The following is a 23569-nucleotide window of genomic DNA, read 5'->3' on the forward strand; positions in this document are numbered from 1 at the left end:
ACACAGATATAAAATTATTTTTGAAATGAAAGGCTAAAACTCTAGAATGTCATTTTAGGTATGATTTTATAGAAATGGGAAGAAGATTATTTTTCTTAGAAATGATGCTGTGTTTACAATAAACTTTAATTATTATCATTTTTAATAATCTATGTTATTAATCTTAACAGAGGTCCTAAAGTTTGATACTAATATGAATTATTATACCCAAGTGATCCTCCCAGTAGAGGAATCTCTACAAGAGATTTGACTTGTAAGCTCAATAAATCCAGTAATGTTAATCACTTGGGAAGCCTACTTATAGTTAATATCTGGAACAGATAATAAAATGGGAATCTGCGCACTATCATCATGGAGCTCAGGACAGTTGATGTTAACTTTATTGTAGAGAATTGCTCTGGCTACATAATATAAAAAATTGAATTCTTACAAAATGGATGGACTAATGAATAGCCAGAGATCCTCAAACTGTCGTAGTTGTTTGAGTGAATTTTCTCTTTAGCATTTGGGGCAGCCAGGAGAACCTTGGGGTGACAGGACTCCGTGGCTGATCATCTCTGCCTCTTCACCCATTTCCCGCCAGTGTCATGGAAACATGTGTTCTGTTTATGACAAAGGTTGGGAAGCACTGTGAAGACCATGCCCTTTGTTTCTAGTTTTGTTCATAATTTTATGATCAGTACCCTTCAAAATGTTACTAGTATTCTCTCTTGATTTTTATCTAGAAAAACATCTTATGCAGCAGCATTATCAATGTCTACTTGGAAATACTTTTTAAAATGAAGTATGCAGGTTCCTTCTAAAGTTTTAGCCTAAGGTGACTTAAAAATAAAAATAGTTTTGAAAAACATTTAGGCCATCATGTATTTTGTTATACAGTTGGGTCACTGCTGATTCCCAAGATACATGTGTTTAAACAGAAGCTTTCTCATTCATCACCAGCCTAAACTTTCATCCAAATTTATTTAATGATGATGCAAGCCCACAGCATTGGTGTTGTAGTTCATCACCATGGAAGTGTTTCTGTCAACAAATCCTCGCTTGGCTATCATGAAATTGATTTTGCAGGGAAAAGGAGGATAACTGTGAAATATTTCTTTTACTTCTAAAGATCTTTACAGTTTGATCTTTACAGTTTATGTCCAAATGAATTGTGTTTCAAATCAATAACTAGCAATAAAATTAACCAAAGTAAATCAACAGTTACAAAGTTGGAAAGGGAAAATGGCAATGAGCTACTTTGTCTGAAATTTTTTGGAAGGTGACTGGGGAACCAGATTTGTAATTTAAAATCTTCCTCTGGAAGCTGCTGCTCTCTGACATAGAAGTATGGATTAAGCTCGGAGGATCCCATGAGCCAGATGCCAGAATTTCTAGGCTGCCTTGGTTGAGACTTTCTCACCTACCATATAAATGGCATAACAACAATCACAGAGGAAACGTCCCTCAGCACACACACTCCAAGATCTTTTTTAAACATGCCTTTTCTATAACTTGTGTTTGTAAATATCTTGGCTTTTATTTGCTTGTTAAAAAGTTAAAAAAACAACACATGGTTAAGTTGTAAGCTTCTAAAGGCAGCCATTTAAAAGCAAGGTAGGAAGCACCTACCTTAAGTAATCCAAATGATTTGAGGAACCAAATAGGGAAAAGGAACAAAAATGACATTTTTGCTTTGAAGCCATGTTCAAGAGTACTTGTCATAGTGGCCAGGTCTAGGTTTGAGTGTAGACATATATGTTTTATGGAGATTTTCATCTGTGGTAGAGATACAGTCAACTCTTGATTGTCAAGGTAACTTTTATTACTTGTATTTCCAAATGTATTTTTTCTGGCTTCCTATCACACTTCTAAGTTTTTTACTTTCACCATCAGCTCATTTGCTCACAAAAGCAAATTATTTAATATTATTTTATTCAGTTATTATCAGTACATTAAGTTCCTAAGTTCCTAAGATGTATGAAGCATTGTGCTGGGCACCAAAGATATTGAGAGATATCTCCAACACTAAGTTAAGTTTGCTCCTGAGAGATCTTATAGTTCACGTTGAAATCATAAAGTTTTATTTATTTAAACCACTTTCTCTGCCTTTATATGTGATCAAAAGTTGACTGTAACATGGGAAGTAGGTTCTGTTTGCTCTTTTTTTTTTCTTATAAGGAAGAATTAATAGACATTATGAACAGGAAATAAAATTCTGTACATGCAAAAATATAACACAAAAATGACCAAAAGAAAATTCAGCAAGCAATGGTAAAAATAACAAATTATTTACTGCTTTATAATGTTAAGGTATTTCACCAAGACAAGTTACAATGAAATTAATGTGAGTTATGGAAAATGAAATACATAAAGATGTATTTATACAAGTGCAGATTAAATATTTTCCATACAGGTATGTAAATGAAAAGATATACAGTAAGTGCACACTTGATATGATTATGCAGGCAACAGTTAGTTTCAGGTACTGTTGAATAGTTCATGCACAAACCTTCCCAAAGTACAAGTTCAGTCAGTCTTTGGGGGATGTGGAGGATAATTAAAGAAGACTGAGTTCCTTGCAATAATATCAGTATAGACTGGACGAGGGTCAGTTATATATATTACTTACTGTAATTTGTGATTGTCGAGGAAGAGGTGTGGCTGTTGGTGTGATAGTAATACTGCTGGTGACTTTATTGGTTGTTTTGTTTAGTGCCCCATTAGTTATGCCTTGAGTTCGGTTATCCTGCGGTGGTGTTGAAGGGCTGGCAGGTCTCACGGGGCTGGCTACAGCTTGCATGTAAGGACTTCCTAAGTGAATGTGGATTTTATTATCCTCAGTAGTTATCACACTTGAGCTATTACTGTTTGAACGTTGAAACTGCCATGATGACTGCCTGTCTGGAGAGACTCTGAAAATTGCGTGCTTGGCACTGATTTCTAGTGGCTCTGGGGAGCGTCCCTGCTCAGGAGAGCTCGCTGAACCAGTCACAGCCAAAACCTGAATAGGTGACATTGTCCTTTCTGGAGTTATGGAACCACAAGACTCTGGGGTCTGTGCTCTAGCAAAGGCTGCCATGGTAATTGGGGACATGCCTTGCTCTAAATTCATGAGGCCTTCGGCAGAGGTTTTGGATTTCACTGGTGTTATGGAGGCGTTCTGGAGGATAGTTATCCTTTGCTTTGGGGTGCCACAGTTTGGTATCACTGCAGTGCTTGTGTAAGAGTGAGGACTCTCTGTGGTTGGACTTGTGATTTCAAGAGTGGCTGTGTTTTGGATATGGTCTGGAGTAACCTTTATATGAAGTGGCTGCCCAGGTGTGTGGCTTAGGACTAGATCTCCAGGTTGTACAAAGTTGCCATTGGGTTTAGTTTGTATTTTTCCATTCTGAGGATGGCCCTCCTTGGATTTCATCCAAGGAATCCATAGCTTCCTGTTAATAGGACAGGGAGTAGATGAGTTGCACTTGAAGGACAGCACAGATTCCTCCTCATTTGGATCCTCTTCCTGGTCCTCACTCTCCTCATAAAACTGACCATTGATGACTGCCCGTTCCAGAGGAATGAGACTCTTGTAATCAGGCGGTTCATTGTCTGCTGCTTCTGTTTGAACTTCTTTAGAAAACACTTGAGGGTCAGAGATTTTTCTTCCGTTGAGACTAGGCCGTAGACTCTTACTGAAATGCCGGTACCTCTCTAACTCTTTAGTGAGGTTTTCAATCTCTCTTCCTAAATCTCTGTTCCTGTTTTCTTGTTGATTGAGTTTCTTTTGCAGGACTGAATGGTCTCCCTGGAGGTGACATATCAGGTCCTCAGTTGCCATGTATTCATGAATTTTCTCTTTCAGTGCCTCCACTTCTCTTGAGAGATGCCCTGATTTAGCTTCTTCTTCTTGAAGCCTTTTGAAAAGCCATTGTTCGTGGCTAGACTCTGTCTTTTCTGCCAACTGGTACTTGGCAAGTTCCATTTTAACATGTTCCAGCTCTTCAGATAAAAATTGAGCTTTGTCTCGTTCATTAGCATACCTTCGTTCTAGAGTCTCGTATTCATCTTCTGTTTTCATGAGGTCATCCTCAATGGCTTTCATATCCTTTAACTTCAGTCTCAGTTTTTCTACTTCTTGAGAGAGCTCTTTAATCTTATTGTTTTCTTGGTGTAATGTTGTTGTGGACTTACCAGAATCTTGATTTAAATTGTTTTTTAGGAAATCTTTCTCAACTGCTTCCAATGATTGAAGCCTATTTTTCAATATATTAACTTTGGACAGAAGATCATTTCCTTTCTCCTCTTCTGCTTTCAATTTGTTTTTTAAATCATCTCTCTCCTTGGTTATACTGTACATTTTTTCTTCCACATCAGTTTTGGACTTCAGTGCCCTTTTAGTTTCCTCAATTAACTTCTCAGTAACCGTTGTCACTTTATTTTGCTCCACTTGAAGCTGAGAAGCAGCAGCTTGTAACTTATCTTCAGTTTGCTTTAATTTTTCACTCATTGTTTTCCGTTCATCTACTAGCATCACAGTTAATGTTTTCAGTTTAGTTAAATCTTCTTTTAGGGTGAATTCTGTCTTTTCCAGCCGATTTTCAATGGCTTCTAGCTCTTTGATCCTTACTTTTAAACTCTCCAGTTCTTGAGACAACTGCTTTGTGGTCATCCTTTCTTTTTCTAAGTTGCATTTCAGAGAGTAACATTCTTGTTTGCTTTTGTTGAAAGCATCTTCTAATTTTTCCAGAGCCATAATCCTTTTATTGAGTTTTTCAACCTCAAGTTTAAAGTCTTTACTCTGTGATGTTTCCTTTTCGAGCCTCTTATTGAGATCTCTGCACTGCTCCTCCATTTTTATGAGCTCTTCATCCTTCCCTTCCATTTCTAGCACTCGTTTCCTGAGCTCCTCCACCTCGGCCAAGATACCAGAGTTTCCATATTCTCCCTTGTTGATTTTTTCTTTTATATCTTGGAGCTCCTCTTCTGCTTTTCGTAAAGATCTGTTCGTTTCTTCTAACTCATCAATTTGCCGGCTGAGTGCTGCCAGCTTTTGGCGAAGCTGGCGATTTTGGCTGTCCTCATTGGTGAGCTTCGCCATAATTGTTTCTTGGTTCTGGTGAAACTTTGTGGTCTGCGTTTGCAGTTCTTTCTCTAGTCTGGTTGCCTTCTGCTCTTCTTCCTGAACTCTGGCTTCAGCAAGGGCTAGTTTAGCATGTGTTTCCTTCGTACTTGTGGTTAGGTCTCGGATTTTTTGTCTTTGAAGGGCAAGCTGTGCTGTCAGCCTTTGTTGTTCATCTACCACCATCAAAGCAAAAGACTTTAGTTTGGTCAACTCCTCTTTCAAGGCGGTGACCCTCTTCTCCTTTTCTTGCTCCTTTTTCTCCTGGGATTCCGTTTCTTGGTCAATCAGCTTCTTTAATCTGAAAAACACAAGAGTGCATTGGATTTTGTGACTGGTGCCTTAGTTAACTTATCAGCTCTGATTAAACGTTTATGGAATTTAGAAGAATGTATTATCTCTTACAGAATACAGAAAGGAATTCCTGAATTTCATGGGGGAGGAGAATCTTGATAGTCATCTTGCTCTTCTGCTTTCACTGACCCCAACCCCCCTACCCGTCATTGACTGGTAACAATTGCAGTTCACCAGGAGCCTTATTAGAAGAGTAAGGGCAAGAATATTTGGGTTAAATTGCTTGTGTAGTTTACAATCTATAATAATAAAAGCATAATATGCTAATTCGACCAGACATCCTTCCAGACATCCTTCCAGACGACCTTCCAGATGAAGTCAGGGCTGCGGGTGCCTGCCAGCGGTCGGAGGGAAGCCCTGGTCTTGGGTGCCAGAGGGAAGCCAGTGCCGGCAGCTGGGGGAAGGAAGGCCTACTCTTGCACAAATTTTGTGCATTGGGCCTCTAGTCCATTATAAACTACTTCTCAGCTTCCTCTTCGTCTCACCTGAAGGCAATAAAAACAGGCACAAGTTTGCGATTCGGTTGGACTTGGCTTCAAGACTGGCCCTCCTCTCACAGCTAACTAATCTGGACAGTAATTTAACATCTCTGAGCTTCAGTTTCCTCATATGAAAACTGGAGGCAATCATTGTATTATCTCAGGGATCATTTGAAAATTAAATGAGGTAATTTGTGTTAAGATTGTCATAGTGCTGGCACATATAAGCATTTGATAAGTGTTTATTATTACTGTTGTTCTTTTTTATTAATGTGGTTATTATTATATTTATCAAATGGTTTGCTTGAACCATTACAATACATGTACATTAATGTCTGGTGCTCAACTTCCTGATTTGTAGTTAAGATATAATTTTATTCACTGATGGACTTCTCTGCCAATTAAAACTCCGTTTACACTAGCATGACACTGTGCCAGAAATCACTTCACATATATCTTTGTTCCCATAGTGGATGGTAGTTGAATGAGGGGGAAATAAGAGGCATCTGAAGCGGTTTAGAGTTTTTATAACATATGGCAAGAGCACAGGGTTTAATACAGTGGTTCTCAAGCTGTGGGTCGCGACCCCATTGGCGGTCGAATGACCCTTTCACAGGGGTTGCCTAAGACCATCCTGCATATCAGATATTTACATTACGATTCATAACAGTAGCAACATTACAGTTATGAAGTAGCAACAAAAATAATTTTATGGTTGGGTCACAACATGAGGAACTGTATTTAAAGGGCCAGAAGGTTGAGAACCACTGGTTTAATAGGAAAGAGCTTATTGATGAGATTTAGATACTAGAAATGATAGAGGAAAAACTCTATTATCAGAAACATAATGATCCTCTCTTTAAAATGATTCTATTGTAGTATTTTTTTTTAACATTTTAAATGTGTTGGCATAACAGGAGGGCATTTTACATGAAATAAACTATCTCTTCCACACACTGTTTTCCTCAGTAATAAGCTCACAGTTTTAAATTTGTGGCACTCTTAATTACACTGGCAATGGGCTGATTATAAGAGGTGTAATTATAGCTTTGAAGTATTGTTATACAGAAGCTAAAATAGAATGGGATCCCCGAAGAAGAATTTAACTAAAATACTTGTCATGGATGAAAAGTTATAAATATTTGTTTTTTGGTCAAGCATGAAGAGTGCATAACATTTTGATTTTATTATTTATTGACTTTTAGAGAGAGAGGGAGATTTGTTGTACCACTATTTATGCATTCATTGGTTGATTCTTGTATGGGGATCAAACCCACAACCTTAGCGAATCAGGACAACACTCTACCAACTGAGCTACCCATCCAGGCACATAATATTTTAAACATTTTTAAAAAATATATTTTATTGATTTTTTTACAGAGAGGAAGGGAGAGGGATAGAGAGTTAGAAACATCAATGAGAGAGAAATGCCGATTAGCTGCCTCCTGCACACTCCCTACTGGGTATGTGCCCGCAACTAAGGTACATGCCCTTGACCGGAATCGAACCTGGGACCCTTGAGTCTGCAGGCCGACGCTCTATCCATTAAGCCACACCGGTTAGGGCATAATATTTTAACATATCTTTTCTATTAAGAATGAGTTAATTATTCAATGCATGTCTTTAATCCTTGCCAGAGAACTTTTTTTTTTTTTTGAGAGTTGTTTAAGGATCTGAGAGGACATTTAAACTAATTTGGGATAGGCTTTTTGGAAATAAGAGGTTTTTTTTGAGGTCCTAACTGTAATTACCCTACAGAAGAGGAACATGTTTAAAATAATTGTATAATGTAAGAATTCCCAAGCTTTTTTGTGGGGAGGGATCCACTTTTAGTTTTTCCTATTTTGAGAATCTGACAGGAGGCTGGGTCAAGGGCTGTAGCCTGTGAAATTCTGAAGAAGCTGGGGTGGGGCTGATGATGATCTCATCCAGTCTTGGCAAGAGGTTTGCCATGGCTTTCAGCCCTGTCCTTCTCCCTGCTTCAGACACCTGGGAGCCTGAGAAGAGAAACATGGCGGCTCCTTCCTGACTGGTCCTGGGACTTTACAACCCAGTGGCAGAACCCATGGGTAAATCGCTTTGGTGATGAAATAGTTACAGAGACTTTGGCAAAGTGTTTCTTCCTCCTACCTTAGCATTGGAATCACGTTAAATAATGTGCTGAGGATAACTGCAGCAAAATATTTTCCTATTCTACATCTCATTTCTTAGAGTTTTATTAGAGAACAATTAAAAAAAAAACTTTTCAAGATTTATTTTCAACTTATTAAATAATACCGTGTTATTTCATTTTCATGAGAAGGAGGTGTGTTTCCTTAGGATATAAAGGAGGGAAGATTGTTTTTCAGTGTAATGAAAAGGCCATTAATACTGAATTGCTATTAGTGAATCTTGGCAGTGCCATGACAGGCAGAAAGAATTTTGAAGAAGTTTCAAATGTTTCCAGGATTTTCAGCAGCAAGCATGATGCATGTTTTTCCGCATGGTGCAAACTCATCTATATTTTTATGGTTTCTGGAAATTAGATTTTCCCAAGCCCCATCTTATAAGGTAGGCAATAAAAATGTTGATTTGAATACATTTTCTCCCAGTGTTTTCCTACTACTTTCTTTCTAACAACCTGTTATTTCCCTCAGCTAGTCCATATCAGTAAACAAGCTAGTTGGTTAAGCAGGTTAAGCATGTCCAGGACAGAAATAGGAGTTTATACACAGAAAGAGTTATGCTCCCAGACATCATTTAGGACAGGCAACCAGTGATATAAACCTTTCAGAACCAGTCAGGTGCTTGTAATGCTATTCTACATTGTGGGATTGTATATATGTATGAGAGAGAGATTGATGGAGAGACAGAGACAAACAGAAAACTGGTTATGCTACTAGTATTGGAATTAGCACTTCTTCTGATATAGTGAATGGGCTTACCCTAAATCATCCACTATTTCTTGCTTTATATCCAGGAGATATTATGGTCTTGGAGAAAAGTGTTTTTTTGCAACGTTATCTTGTCTTTATAGAATTTGAAGCTGCAAGCCTTGCCTGTTGTATGCGGTGTCCTAAACAAGGAAGCTAATTGTCACACTGCCAATTACTAATTCAGGGATATCTATGTGTATGTGCATGAATATATAAGTGTCTCCCTGTGTTTATATACACATGTGTACACATATTTGACTAGGAGTATTTTTTTGTCTTTCAGATATAAATAGATGAATGTTTTCAGCAAATATTTGCTGAGTATTGACTGTAATTTAGTCATTTAAGGTCCACAATCATTGTCCAAAACTTTTGAAGTCAAATGTTTTCAAAATGATAAAGTTTTCAAATTTTAGAAAGGCAGTAAGGAGCATCCACCATCTATATATATAAAAGCCTAAGTGACTGGACGACCAGATGACCGGCTGGTAGCTATGATGTGCACTGACCACCAAGGGGCAGACGCTCAATGCAGAAGCTGCCCCTTGGTGGTCAGTGTGCTCCTACAACGGGAGTGCTGCTCAGCTGACCAATGGGCGCCAGATGCCAGGCTGAGGGCTGGCGAGTGCAGCTGCGGTGGTGCAAGCCTCTCCTGTGGACACTCACCCTGTGCGCCTGAGTGGCGGCGGCGGCAGCAGCAGATGCAGCGGGGCCGGGATGAGCGGGAGCAGTGCCCAGACTGGACTTGGGTTCCTCCCCAGGTGCCTGCTACTTCGCACGCTCCTTCATGCTGTGCGGGATTGACACGGATAGTGGGCTGGAGCCCGACAAGCTGACAGGTAAGGCCGGGCTACGGTGGTGTGGAGGTCCACTGATCCCCGCAGGCCAGGCCGAGGGACCCCACATGTGCACGAATTCATGCACCAGGCCTCTAGTATCTAAATAAGTTCAGACAAAAAGCTTTGCTGCCACAATTTAGCAAAAACTTTGTGTAGTTTTTAGATTTTTGAAAATGCAGACAAGGGGTTATGGACAATGAAGGTATAGACTATTGTTGTCTTTTGGGTAAGGAGGGTGTGAAGTTGAGGATCTGCTCCAGTGATGGTGAACCTATGACACGCGTGTCAGAGGTGACACGCAAACTCATTTTTTTGGTTGATTTTTCTTTGTTAAATGGCATTTAAATATATAAAATAAATGTCAAAAATATGTCTTTGTTTTACTATGGTTGCAATTATCAAAAAATTTCTATATGTGACACGGCACCAGAGTTAAGTTAGGGTTTTTCAAAATGCTGATACGCCGAGCTCAAAAGGTTTGCCATCACTGCTCTACTCACTAGATGCCATTAGCAGCCCAGTTGTGGCAACCAAAAATATCTTCAGACATTGCCCAATGTCTTCGGGGTTGGGGGAGGGGGCATTGGTCCCCAGCTGAGAACCACTGATTTAGGGTGTGTGTGTATATGTCAGTCTGCAATTAGAAGTTACACTTTCCATTGTCCTGCCTTACTCAGCTTTAATTAAACAGATGCAACAGAAAGTTCCCACCTGAATTACATATACACCTGGTGATTGTATGTTCCCTGTGAAGGGCCTGTTCTTTACGCAGTGCTTCTCGTGCTTCTCACGTGCATTTGAATCACCTGGGAACCTTGTTAAATTGCAGATTCCAATTCAGTAGGTAGGGATGGGCCTCAAATTTTGTATTATAACAAGCTACCAGGTGATGATGCCAGGATTGACTATGGGTAGCAAGGCTTTACTGCAGGGGTGGGGAAAGTCTAGCCCACAGGCCATATAAGGCCCACAAAATTATTTGGTCTGGCCCTGCCAAGGCATTTGGGGTGAGTTAATTAAATGTTTGACCAAATACAGCAGGTTCATTTTTAAGTTGATAATTTTGTATGGCCCGCAAATGATGTTATAAATATACAAATGGCCCTTGGCAGAAAAAAGGTTCCCTACTCCTGCTTTACTGTTTACATATTTATTTTCTGGAAATGGTATTCTGGCTGAATGTTAACTTAGCCAGTTGTTCATTATTGACTAGAGGCCCGGTACATGAAAATTGTGCACTTGGGGGGGGGGTCCCTCAGCCCAGCCTGCACCCTTTAGCAGTCCCAGAGCCCTCTGGGGGATATATAAGCCTCCGTCGGACATCCTTAGTGCTGCCACAGAAGGGAGAGGGGCTCCCACCACCACTGCTACGTTTGCCTGAGCAGCGCTCCCGCTGTGGGAGCTCACTGTCCACCAGGGGGCAACTCCTGCATTGAGCATCTGCCCCCTGGTGGTCAGTGCGCGTCACAGTGACCGGTCATTCCACTGTTTGGTTGATTTGCATATTACCCTTTTATTATATAGGACCGTACCCCAATGTGTGAACATAGCCTATATTCCTAATCTAGAGGGCCATTCATTTTTTTCACAGAGAACATCATGACTGAATTAGTTAACATCTGTTCACATTACTGGAAAAATGACTGAGCTATGCAGCATAGGTGGTTGTTCAGTAGTTACATTTTCACCTAAAAAAGGCAGTAAATTTTAGTTCCAATTTGTGATGATTTTCCTTAATCAGTCCAAAGACTAAAATTTGGAGACCATATAATAACTTCCATTTTTTATTTAGTGTCAGTGATGTGTTGCTAAGCAGTAAACTATATCAGTACATCTATTGGTTCTAATTCTCATGGTAAGCTTATAGAGCAGCGGTTCTCAACCTGTGGGTCGCGACCCCTTTGGTGGTCAAACAACCCTTTCACGGGTTGCCTAAGACCATCCTGCATATCAGATATTTACATTACGAGTCCTAATAGTAGCAACATTACAGTTATGAAGTAGCAACAAAAATAATTTTATGATTGGGTCACAACATGAGGAACTGTATTTAAAGGGCCAGAAGGTTGAGAACCACTGTTATAGAGCTTGGGATCATTATCTCTATTTTACAGCTATGAAAATTGAGGGTCAGAAAGGTCAGGAAGGGCAAAGTTGTGCTATTTCTGCATACTACTTTGCCTTTCCAACAAAGAACAAAAACTATTGCATGGACCTAATCCAGATACAAAGTGTCTTTTTCAAGGAACACTTTCTATAATAGAAAAACTGTCAACTTAATTCTCATCATTGTGCTTGCGTTCTTCTTAGTTCATATCTCATAGAGCAGTGGTTTTCAAATGTTTGTTCTTACCTCTCCTAAAATAATTATTTTATTATGTACAACTAGAAGAGTTATTGCGGCACTTTAGCACATTATCTACTTTTCAAATTTAGCTTATGGTAGTATGATTGAAAAAAATAAACTTATAAGATATTTAAAGTACACAACATTACCAGTTGACATACATATAAATTGTGAAAGGATTCCCACCAAATAAACACATCCATCACCTCACATATTCACCTTTTTGTGTGTATATGAGAACACTTAAGTTCTACTCTCTTAACCACTGTCAACTGTGGTCACATGCCATACATTAGATCCTCATACTTGATTCATCTTATAACTGTACCCTTTTACAAGCCTCATGCTGTTTCCCCCACTCCACCCCTCTAGCCCCTGACAGCAACCATTCTACTGTTTCTATGAGTTAAACTTTTTTTTTTTAGGTTCTACATATAAGTGATATTATGTACTACATGTCTTTTTCTGCCTGGCTTACTTCACTTAGCATAATGCCCTCCAGTTTCATCCACGCTGTTGCAAATATCAAGATTTTTTTTTTTAATGGCTGAATAATATTACATTATATATACATATACATACACACACATGAAATCACATTTTCTTTATCCATTCGTCTGTTGTTGAATACTTAAGTTGTTTCCTTTTCTTGGCTATTGTGGATAATGGTGAATAGGGGAAGTACAGATATCTCTTGAAGACAGTGATTGATTGTATTTCCTTTGGATATATACCCAGAAGTGGGATTGCTGGGTCATTTGGTGGTTCTGTTGAGGAACTACCATACTGTTTTCCATATTGACTGTACCAGTTTATATTCCCACCAACAGTGGACAAGAATGCCTCTGTCTCTACATCTTTGCTAGCATTAATTATCTCTTTTTGATAATAGACATTTCAACAGGTGTGATTGCTATCTCATTGTGGTTTTGATTTACATTTTCATGATGATTAATGATGTTGAGCACCTTTCCATGTACCTGCTGGCCATTTTTATGTCTTTGGGAAAATGTCTATTTAGGTCCTTTGCCCATTTTTCATTGGGTTATTTGTTTTCTTGCTATTGAGTTGTGTGAGTTCCTTGTATATTTTGGATATGAACTCCTTATGAGATATGTGGTTTGCAAATATGTTCTCCCATTCCATAGGCTACCTTTTTATTTTGTTGATGGTTTCCTTTGCTGTGCAGAAGCTTTTACTTTGGTATAGTCTCAGTTGTTTAATTTGTTTTTGTTGCCTTTACTTTGGGTATGAAGTCCAAAAAATCATTGCCAAGACCATGTTTTCTTCTATGTGTTTTACAGTTTCAGGTCTTAGTTTCAATCCCTTAATCCATTTTGAGTTGATTTTTGTGTGTAATGTAAGATAGCTTCAGCTTACATATTTATGTTGTAAGTCCAGTTTCACTCTTGCATGTGAATGTCTAGTTTTCCCAGCACATTTATTGAAGAGACTGTCCTTTCCCCATTGCATATTCTTGGCTCCTTTGTTGAAAATTAATTGACTATATATGGATGCGTTTATTTCTGGGTTTTCTACTCTGTTTCATTGGTATATTTGTTTTTATTCCAGTTCCGTACTATTTTTATTACTATAGCTTTGTTCTACAGTTTAAAATCAGGACAGTGTAATGCCTCTAGATTCATTCTTCCTTCTCAAAATTGCTTTGGGATTCTTTTTAATTTCTGTGAAAAATGCCATTGGAATTTTGATAGGGATTACATTGAACCTGTAGATCATTTTTTATAATATAGACATTTTAACAATGTTAATTCTTCAAATTCATGAACAGAATATCTTTCCATTTATTTGTGTCTTCAGTTTATTTCATCGTCTTACAGTTTTTTACTGTACAGATTGGTTAAATTTATCCCTAAAAATTTTATTCTTTTTGCTGCTATTGTAAGTTGGATTTTTAAAAATTTCTCTTCAATACTTTATTCTAAAGTAATTTTTAAAAACTTAGTACCCCTTCACACATTTTAAAGCTGGCATCTGGAATTTTTTTATTCAGGGTTAAATACTTCCAAAAGATATATATTAACCTCTGCCATATAATCTAAAAATAATTATTGCCAAACCAGTCAGTCAAATCAATTGCTCAAGAAAAGTTTGACTTCATTTTTCAACTTAAGTAAATGTGAAAATATCTTTTATTTCTAAAAGAAATGAGGTACAGGTACTTCCCTGAGTTTTCCCCAGATTAATAGGCACTGCTCCATCCAGTGGTTGGTTCTGAAACTGCAGCTGCTCTCATTGGACCCTCCAAGGAGTTAAGTCTTTCTTAGAGTTGTCCCTTTGTGCCATAGAGGGGTTTCCAATCCATGAAGATGCATTTAGTAAGATTTTAAGTAAGAAGATTATTTTGAAAGGGTTGTTGGAAAGAAACAACTCAGAGCACAAGCACTTTTTCTGGTAGATCAGTCTTGGAAAGCATGTGTGTGAATGCAGACGTTGACATTGGTTTCCTTAAAGCTCCCCAATGCTTGTACCTCTGGAAAATTTTTGTGTGCCCTCAGGGGTATGTGTACTCCAAATTGAAGACTACTGTCTTGGAGTACTCATATTCATGTTCGAGTACTGACACCACAGGATTAGAGGAACATTCACTGAATCCTGTCCAATAAAAATAGGCTGTGGAAGCTGGTTTTATGGATACAAATGTGAAGTAGTTAAATCCAAACTGGCTTAAAGTAGTATCTTATTACAGCTTTTCTTTAGAGCAGCGGTTCTCAACCTGTAGATTGCGACCCCTTTGAGGGTCGAACGACCTTTTCACAGGGGTCGCCGAAGACCATCAGAAAACACATATATAATTAGATATTGTTTTTGTGATTAATCACTATGCTTTAATTATGTTCAATTTGTAACAATGAAAATACATCCTGCATATCAGATATTTACATTACGATTCATAACAGTAGCAAAATTACAGTTATGAAGTAGCAACGAAAATAATTTTATGGTTGGGGGTCACCACAACATGAGGAACTGTATTAAAGGGTTGCGGCGTTAGGAAGGTTGAGAACCACTGATCTAGAGTTTCTATTATGGCTTAGAACTGTTGTAACTTATTGTGGTTTATCACTGTTATGTGCAATAGCAGTTCTTTGGTTTTTCAAAATATCACATCTGTCATCTTGAATATTCTTTGGTACTAACTATAATGCTGGCTCTTTATTACAAATGATACAGTCTGAGGATCTTTTCAGTTTGTATTTACACACACATCAGCACACATGTGTGACTATATATTTTAGCTCCCGACGGTGTAAAAGAGACATTGAGTGTTAGTAATATGCATCATATAACACACATATGAAACATATAGTGTGCCTAAATGCTATAATGCCAGTCATACCCATAATAATTTATAATTCTCACTACTTTTGTCTTATTTTTGTACATTACAATCAACCCTACTAAAATATAAGCTTGTTAAGAATAGGGCACATGTCTGATTCATTTTTCTATTCTATAGTGTCTACTTCAAAGCTCTTACCTGTAGAGGGCACTAAACGAATATTTTTTGAATGAGTAAAAGAATGAACAAATATACCTTCCTGTGGAAAATACTATAGCATTGTTCCAAGTAATTTTATTCATCTTTTAAAGACGATGCTCTAATATTTACCCATGTGCATGGTTTTAGATATTTAAGAAAATGAGATGTAAATGGCTTTCCCATTGGTATTCTCCAAGTACATTGGCCTCTAGAATGAATCGAGACTTTTGGAATATCTCTGACCCTTATTTATTCAGATCCCTGCATTAGAACTGTATGTGCTTGCTTGTTGAAGAGAGTTTGGTGGTAAATGTCGATATCCTAGCCCCTTACTCTCCTTTGGTTGTTTCATTTCTGCAAAGGAGTGGTTCTTTTATTTTTTTCAAAGAGCCCAGAACTGTGCTGGGCAAATAAGTTTGTTTATTACACAAGCAACATTACATCAAAAGCAAATGAAATTGAAATGGAAATACTCATCTATAACCTGACCACTGTAACACATCAATTATGTTTCTATTTTCCAGATTCTTTTCCAGTTCTTCAGACAACTGGCCCGTATAAACTTAGGGTGATTATCTAGCAATGAAATCAATTCCACACGCCATTAATGGCATTGTGTTGTTTCTGTTAGCTATAGAAATAAACCTGTAAGTGGTGAACAACTTAAGAGTCAGTTTAGCTTCTCATCTGTTATTTTTGGGAGACAAATACTGTACTGTATTCACTGTGTGGATCTTGAATTTAAAGTTTTGGTGTTATGAATATGGCAAGAGTTTATTTCATTTAATTTGCAAACATCAAAGGACTATAGTTAGTGCTGGGGCTCTACTGAGATGAAAAAGGGATGGTTTCCTGTTTTTAGATTTTGTAAGATGTTGGGAAAGAATGAGCAGATAATTCCAATGCATTTCTATAAAGGCTCCAGAGGAGTAGTTCTCACATTTTTGGTCTCATGACTCCTTTAAGAAACTCTTAAAAGTACTTGAGGGCTCCAAAAAATTATTGAGGGCTCCAAAGAGCTTTTGATTGTGTGGATTGTGTCTATCAATATTTACTGTATTAGAAATTCAGACTAAGATATTTTTCTCTGTCTTTTTTTCATCTTTACCCAAGGATATTTGAGAGAGAGAAACATTGATGTGAGAGTGAAAGACCAATGGGTTGCCTCCCTTACTTATCCCAACTAGAGATCAAACCAGCAACCTGGGTATGTGCCCTGACTGGGAATTGAACCTGCAACCCTGTGGTGTAGGGACGACGCTCCAACCGAGCCACCCAGCCAGGGCTCAGACTAAGGTATTTTAAAAATATTCATGAATTCATTAATAAGCCCGTTATATGTTAACATAAATAGCATGTTTTTATAAAAAAATAACTTTTTCAAACCAAAACATCAGGAAAAGTTGTATTGTTTTATATTTCTGCTAACTCCTACTAATGTCTAGCTTAATTGAAGACAGCTGGATTCTCAAATCTGTTTCATATATTCCATTAGCTGTCAGAGTAATGATGTCACCACACATCATATAGCCTCTGGAAAGTTCCTTGTACACTTGTGAGAGAATGAGAGTGAAAAAATAGTGTTGTTATGTAAATAGCTTTGACCTTACAGTTGTCTTGAAAGGGCCACACTTTGAGAAACAGTACTCTAAAGGATAGACAGTTGAAACCTAAATGGTAAATGTCTTTCTCTTGAAAAGCCTCTGGTTTAAGCTATCACCTCCTTTAAGCTGTTCCTAAGCAAGCCCTTTGCTTCAACCTGATGAAGTGGCCAGATTTACCGGCCTACTCACTGCGTCAATGTTTCCATCGTTAATAAAACTAGTTGTTTGCTCCCCACCATAGCGGGAAGACTCTCTGCTTTCAGATCCCTCTCTCCCAGTTCTTAGAAAAATCCTGAATGATAAAACAGTCTCCATAAGACATTGGGTTTTGTTTGAAACTACAGTTTGAAATTAGGGCATGGAAACTACTGAGTTGCCTCGTTTTTAAATGGGCCCATCCACAGTGATGTGCAGGTCAGCTGACATTTCATTCATTTCAGATCTTTATGAGGCAATTACAGTGAGCACTTGCTGTGTGCAAGGTACTGTACTTTTATTTGTCAGTTTACCTTTTTCTGTCAAAACCTGCTTGTATACTTACAGAGATCACTCTGGTCAGAACTTATAATAGTTTCCCAGCAACAACCACATAGTGTGATGATATCAAATCCTGTTTGGTCTTTTCTTAAGATATATGAAATAGTGCATCTCATTTTAGTCCAAAATTTGTAACTTCACTTTAATGGAGCTCAATTCTTATATTTGCTTTCATTCTTCCAGAGCTAGTTTAATACATTACTTTTTCTTCCTGATTTACATGTTAATTACTAAGTAGAAAACAACATATATTACACTGCTTTATTCAATTTTACATGTTCTCACAGTTAGACTTTGATAGTCTGTTTGTCATTATATCTTATAGCAATTCTTATCTAATATATAATTTTAATTGTTGCATTGATAGTAGCTCTGTTGATGGTTAAATAACCACAGAGTTCTAAGCAGTTTGCAGAGTAATTACATAGAATTTATTGGAAAGCTTCCTTAGGCTGAGATAGATTCTTGGTATTCGGGCCTATAATTTATGTTTCTTTGCACGATTCCCTGATTTTCAATGGGACTTTTCACTGTTTAGTCTAATTTTTAGAAGCACTCATAAAAATAGCTATGACTAGTCTTTATTCTATGTATGTTGCTTCCTTTTATTTCTCTCACAAGTCAAAGGTTTCCTAAAAAACATTACAGCTACAGCATACCATAGTCATAATGTAATGCTCAATTCATTTGACTTGGTCAGCAAGATATAGAAGAACAGTAACACTTTTTTTTGGCATCTGCTAGCTGAGTATGAGTGTACATCTGTGTCTGCTTTCTGTCTTTGTTACTGAAAATCCTGTCATCATCTTTGAGATCATTTAGAGACACCATAAATGGGTCCAGATCCAGCAAGTTGGATTACTATTTTCCTTCATTGTGAAATAAGAATTAGGGCATGAGGAGTCTTTCTCTGGTGTCAGAGGGATATATGGTAAAAATGGGGCATCCTGAGTCAGGACTTTGCATCATCTGAACAATCTTGTTTGGCTCCCCAGGGAGCAGGAAAGTGAAATAATAAGATGCAAATACATAGTCACATGACCTTTAATTACAAGGACCTTGGAAGCTTTTAACAGAGAAACAGGATTTGAGAGGAGTTCCTGAAATCTTCAAATTGAGCAGAGTGATCTGGAATTGAGGCAAATTTCTCTCTTTTTTTCTTTTTAAAACTGACAGAGACAAAGGGTCTCCTAGAAAGAAAAACTGAAAGATGAAGTTTCAAAACCAGAAAAAAAGACAAGTCTGAGGCACAGAGCTTGGGGGATAAGGCTCTGAGGAGACTGTTTTCCGTTTGAGAGCAAGGAATTTGGGCTAGGAAAGACTCTCCACACCCCAATCAAAGGGCTGGGAGGAGACTTAAAAAGGTGCTCACTGTACGCCTGGGAGAGGAAATGTGAACTAACATGGAAGTGACAAGGGCAACAAGTATAAATCCATACTGGGATAATTACTTCGTTCCTGATTCAAATGTTGTCGCTTCTCCAGTGCTGTATTGTCAACTTTTTAGAAAGAATGATTGGCTGGTGGATGGTCACTTAATACCACTGAGCTGTGCCTTCCATCCCACATTTTAATTTTTCACGTTAAAAAATATCTACTCAGATGATTTTTCTTTTGTAGTTTACTCAGGTGGATTTCTTTTTTTATTTTTTTTATTTTTTGCCTTGTTTTGATTATAGTATAGCTAACAAAAGGGAACTTTTTAAGGACCGAGTACTATGAATACACTAATATGCTGAAGAGCCTACTCATTTTTCTTTTTGCGTTCTTTTCCTTTGGCCATGGGATTCTTAATTATTAGAGAAAAGAGTTCTCAGATCAACATATTAATATTTTTCCAGACTTTCCATTTTGATTACTCCTATTTCTATCACCACCACCATCACCATCACCACACACACAAGCTTATCGTTCATTAAATTGATATTACAGGTCCTTGGCAGACTGAAAGTTTCAAGGACTTGTAATTTTTGGGAGTAATAGGCAGTCTCCCTCATCCTTCAAGGCCTGCCCGGACCTAACGTAGCCATGATGCCTTGTCTCTCTAAGGCAGTGGTTCTCAACCTTCCCAATGCCGCGACCCTTTAACACAGTTCCTCATGTTGTGGTGACCCCCAATTTCATTGTTACAAATTGAACATAATTAAAGCATAGTGATTAATCACAAAAACAATATGTATTATATATGCGTTTTCCGATGGTCTTAGGCGACTCCTGTGAAAGGGTCGTTCGACCCCCAAAGGGGTCGCAATCTACAGGTTGAGATCCGCTGCTCTAAGGAAAAGCATTCAAAAAGCTATGCAGCATGTGATGCTTTGGATTGTCACAGGTGTGTGTGTGAGTGTATGTGTGTGCACATGTGCTCCTGAATTCCTGAGAGTACCTTGCCTGGTACATGGCATGTAGAGCTGACTTTTAAGTTTCCATTGGTGATGTGATGGCGATGTTGGGCTTATCCCAGATTCCTAATGCTTTCATTGTTGGTCATTCTCTCCATCCCTTCCTGTCCCTTTCTGTGGTTGATTTTGTACTCCTTGTGAAGTGTTTTTCTGTGTCTTATCTATTTGGCTCCAAAATAGCCTTCTTTTAGGGAGAGGGTCACAGCAATAGATGACAGTAAACAGTGCAGGTGGTTGAGTAGCAAGAGGCAGCCAGGATGACTTACCAACCCTGAAGCACCAATAGGAAAGAGGCAGTGGAATACTGTGGGCAGCAGGGTAGTGCTGGAGGAGAAATTCAGATTCTGAAGTTTAATTTTCAGAGTTGAATCTTGGCTTCCCATTTCTACCTAGTGTGACTGAGGAAGCCATTTGACCGAATTTTCCTCATCTATAGAATGGAGATAACACTAGATCCTCCCTCATAATAGTGTTGTTCTGAGGATTAAGTAAAATAATTCATACAAAAGCTCCTAACATACTGTCTGTTACAATACATACTAGGTACCATTAGAAGTAGAAAATTGTACTCATGGTGAGATAACATAGAAGAATACGTCAGCCACAATAGGTTGGCCTAAAGTAGGAGTCACCTGGGAGAGAGTGTCAGAATTTATATCAGAATGAAAGATATCTACACTAATAAAAGACAAACATGCAAATTGACCGTACCTTCACCACACCTTAAGCCACTCCCACCAACCAATCAGAGCGGCTATATGCAAATTAACCCAACCAAGATGGCGGCCGGCAGCCATGGAGCTGGAGCAAGCAGGAGGCTTGGTTGCCCCAATGATGGAGGAAGCCAAGCTTCCCGCTTGCCGTGTTGGGCTCTGGGCTCCACTAAAAGCAACAAAGTTTCAATTATAGAAGGTAAATAAACCCCAGATACCTGTTTTCAGCTGGCCGTGGCCACGGAGCTGAAGCGAGCAGGAGGCTTCCTTCCTGCCCACCCTGGCCGGCTCTGAGTTCCTCTCAAGGCTACAAAGTTTCAATTATAGAAGGTAAATAAATCCCAGAATAAAAAAAAGAAAAAGAAAAAAAGGAGAGGCTGGGAGCTTCCGTCGCCAGGGGGGCTTGGCCAGTCTGAAAACGGCCCTCAGCCCCTCACCCAGGCTGGCCAGGAACCCCAGTGGGGACCCCCACCCTGAAGTGGGTATGACCAGCCTGCAAACAGCCATCAGCCCCTCACCCAGGGTGGCCAGGCACCCCAGTGGGGACCCCCACTCAGAAGGGGGTGTGACCAGCTGCAAACAGCTATCAGCCCCTCACCCAGGCTGGCCAGGCACCCCAGCGGGACCCCCACCCTGATCCGGGACACCCTTCAGGGAAAACCAGCCGGTCCCCACCCATGCACCAGGCTTCTGTCCTATATAATAAAAGGGTAATATGCAAACTGACCCTAACAGCAGAACGGCTGGGAATGACTGGTCACTATGACACACATTGACCACCAGAGAGCAGACGCTCAGTGCAGGAGCTGCCCCCTGGTGGTCAGTGCGCTTCCACAGGGGGAGCTCTGCGCAGCCATAAGCCAGGCTGATGGCTGCTAGTACAGCGGTGGTGGTGGGAGCCTCTCCTGCTTCCTCAGCAGCGCTAAGGATGTCTGACTGCAGCTTAGACCTGCTCCCCGCTGGCAAGTGGACATCCCCCGAGAGCTGCTGGGCTGCCAGAGGGATGTCTGACTGCCAACTTGGGCCCAATCCCCCAGGGAGCGGGCCTAAGCCAGCAGGTGGACATCCTCCAAGGGGTCCCAGACTGCAAGAGGACATAGGCTGGGCTGAGGGACCCCCCCAAGTGCACAAATTTTTGTGCACCGGGCCTCTAGTAATTATATAATCTGTTTAGTGTGATCCACCTTCAGGCCATTTACACATCTTTTCAGCCATGCACATGGTTAGCCACACTGGTTATCATTTTAGGCCCGAGTTTCTTAGCCTTGGCACAATGGACATTTTGGGCTGAATAATTGTTATGGGGGTTGTCCTATGCATTGTAGTATATGTTTAGCAGCATCCCTGGTCTCTACCTACTGATGCCAGAAGTAACCCAGTACCCCCAGCCTCTGTTGTGACAACTAAAAAAGTCTCCCAACATTGTAAAAAATCCAGAACAAAAAAAATCACTTCTGGTGAAAAACCACCTAAAATTTTAAGGCATGATTAATTTTTTGGAAAAATTCTGGTTGATCTTTTTGTGTTAGTTGTCTCTGACACTCATGACTCTTCTTCATTATCTGGTGCTCAAGTGTACTAGTTTTTAGGACCAGCCAGTATTTTCCATTTTTCTTTTGTTCATAGATCTATACCCTAGCTCTTCTCCCTTCCTGGAAGAGAATGATGCTTTGAATATGCATTATACACCAAAATGCCAGCAAATAACAATGGGTGCAAATAGCTGACCTTCCAAAGCCTCTTTGATGTTCTGGTCATCTTATCCCTGTCCGTCCCTTGAGTATAAATGTGCATTTTCTCTGCTAGGATCAGATACTCCTAGACATGTCTACTTGGGGACTCAGAGGTGGGGTGGGATCGTTGATTTGGCACAGATCTGGAGGGAATAGTCTTTTTCTATATGTGCTACTGTTGGGTTTGAACAATGTGAAAAATTTGAAGACTATTGAGGATATTGTATAATGTTTTTGAGAATTTCAGAAACAAATACAAAGTAATAGGTTGAAGGATGTCCAAATTGTCCAACAAACAGGTCATTTGTAGTTTTCATATTGTTGTATAATTAATTTTGTAATTATACAAAGTTTATTTTGCTCATTGTTAACCCTTCAAGCAAGTTTGAATTTTACTCTTAGATTTTAGATTAGCATTCCTAAATATATAATATTTATTTCAAAATATAGATATTAAAAGGTATACTGTAGCCTGGTCAGCGAGGCTAGTGGTTGAGTGTAGACGTATGAACCAGGAGGTCATGGTTCAATTCCCAGTCATGGCACATGCCCAGGTTGTGGGCTTGATCCCTAGTAGGGGGCATGAAGCAGGCAGCCAATCAATGATTCTTTCTCATCATTGATGTTTCTATCTCTTCCTCCCACTTTCTTTCTGAAATCAATAAAAATATATTTTAAAAAAATAAAAGGTATACTGTATCTTCCTCCCATCTCATTCTTCATCTGCCTATTCTCTCCCAATCTGTAACCACTGATTAATGTTTCTTATATGTACTTTCAGAGTATCTTTACGAGTAAACATGCAAATATAAATAAAGATTCCTATTCTCTTCCCTTTTAATATAAAAATAGCTTATTCTAAAATAAACACTGTTCATCTCAATTTTTGCATTTTAACATTTTCTTGGAAATCTTTCCATTAGATAGGTATTCTTAAGTGAGGGCAAGAAAGGGGAATGGAAATACATGACTGTTAAATAAACCTTTACAACTTAATGCTAAACAATTTTTAAGATATATTTTTATTGATTTCAGAGAGGAAGGGAGAGGAAAAGAGA

The 23569-nt window shown here is 38.9% G+C and overlaps 2 protein-coding genes across 4 annotated transcripts in view; one reads left to right on the plus strand and one right to left on the minus strand.

The window, feature by feature from the left end:
- CMSS1 (cms1 ribosomal small subunit homolog) overlaps positions 1-23569 on the plus strand; it is a 418346-nt gene that overhangs the window by 25099 nt on the left and 369678 nt on the right. The gene's annotated exons all lie outside the window — the stretch shown is intronic.
- FILIP1L (filamin A interacting protein 1 like) overlaps positions 1-23569 on the minus strand; it is a 131202-nt gene that overhangs the window by 14909 nt on the left and 92724 nt on the right. For 2 of the 3 annotated variants that reach the window (XM_059687964.1, XM_059687963.1), the window contains exon 2: positions 2255-5387. In XM_059687964.1, the coding sequence (XP_059543947.1) occupies positions 2591-5272 (2682 nt within the window). In that variant the 5' untranslated portion in view covers positions 5273-5387 and the 3' untranslated portion in view covers positions 2255-2590. Of the gene's footprint in view, positions 1-2254; positions 5388-23569 lie in introns of those variants that run through there. The other variant, XM_059687965.1, reaches the window with a different exon arrangement.

The sequence above is a fragment of the Myotis daubentonii genome, chromosome 3 (genome assembly GCF_963259705.1).
Source record: "Myotis daubentonii chromosome 3, mMyoDau2.1, whole genome shotgun sequence".
Taxonomy (NCBI): domain Eukaryota; kingdom Metazoa; phylum Chordata; class Mammalia; order Chiroptera; family Vespertilionidae; genus Myotis; species Myotis daubentonii.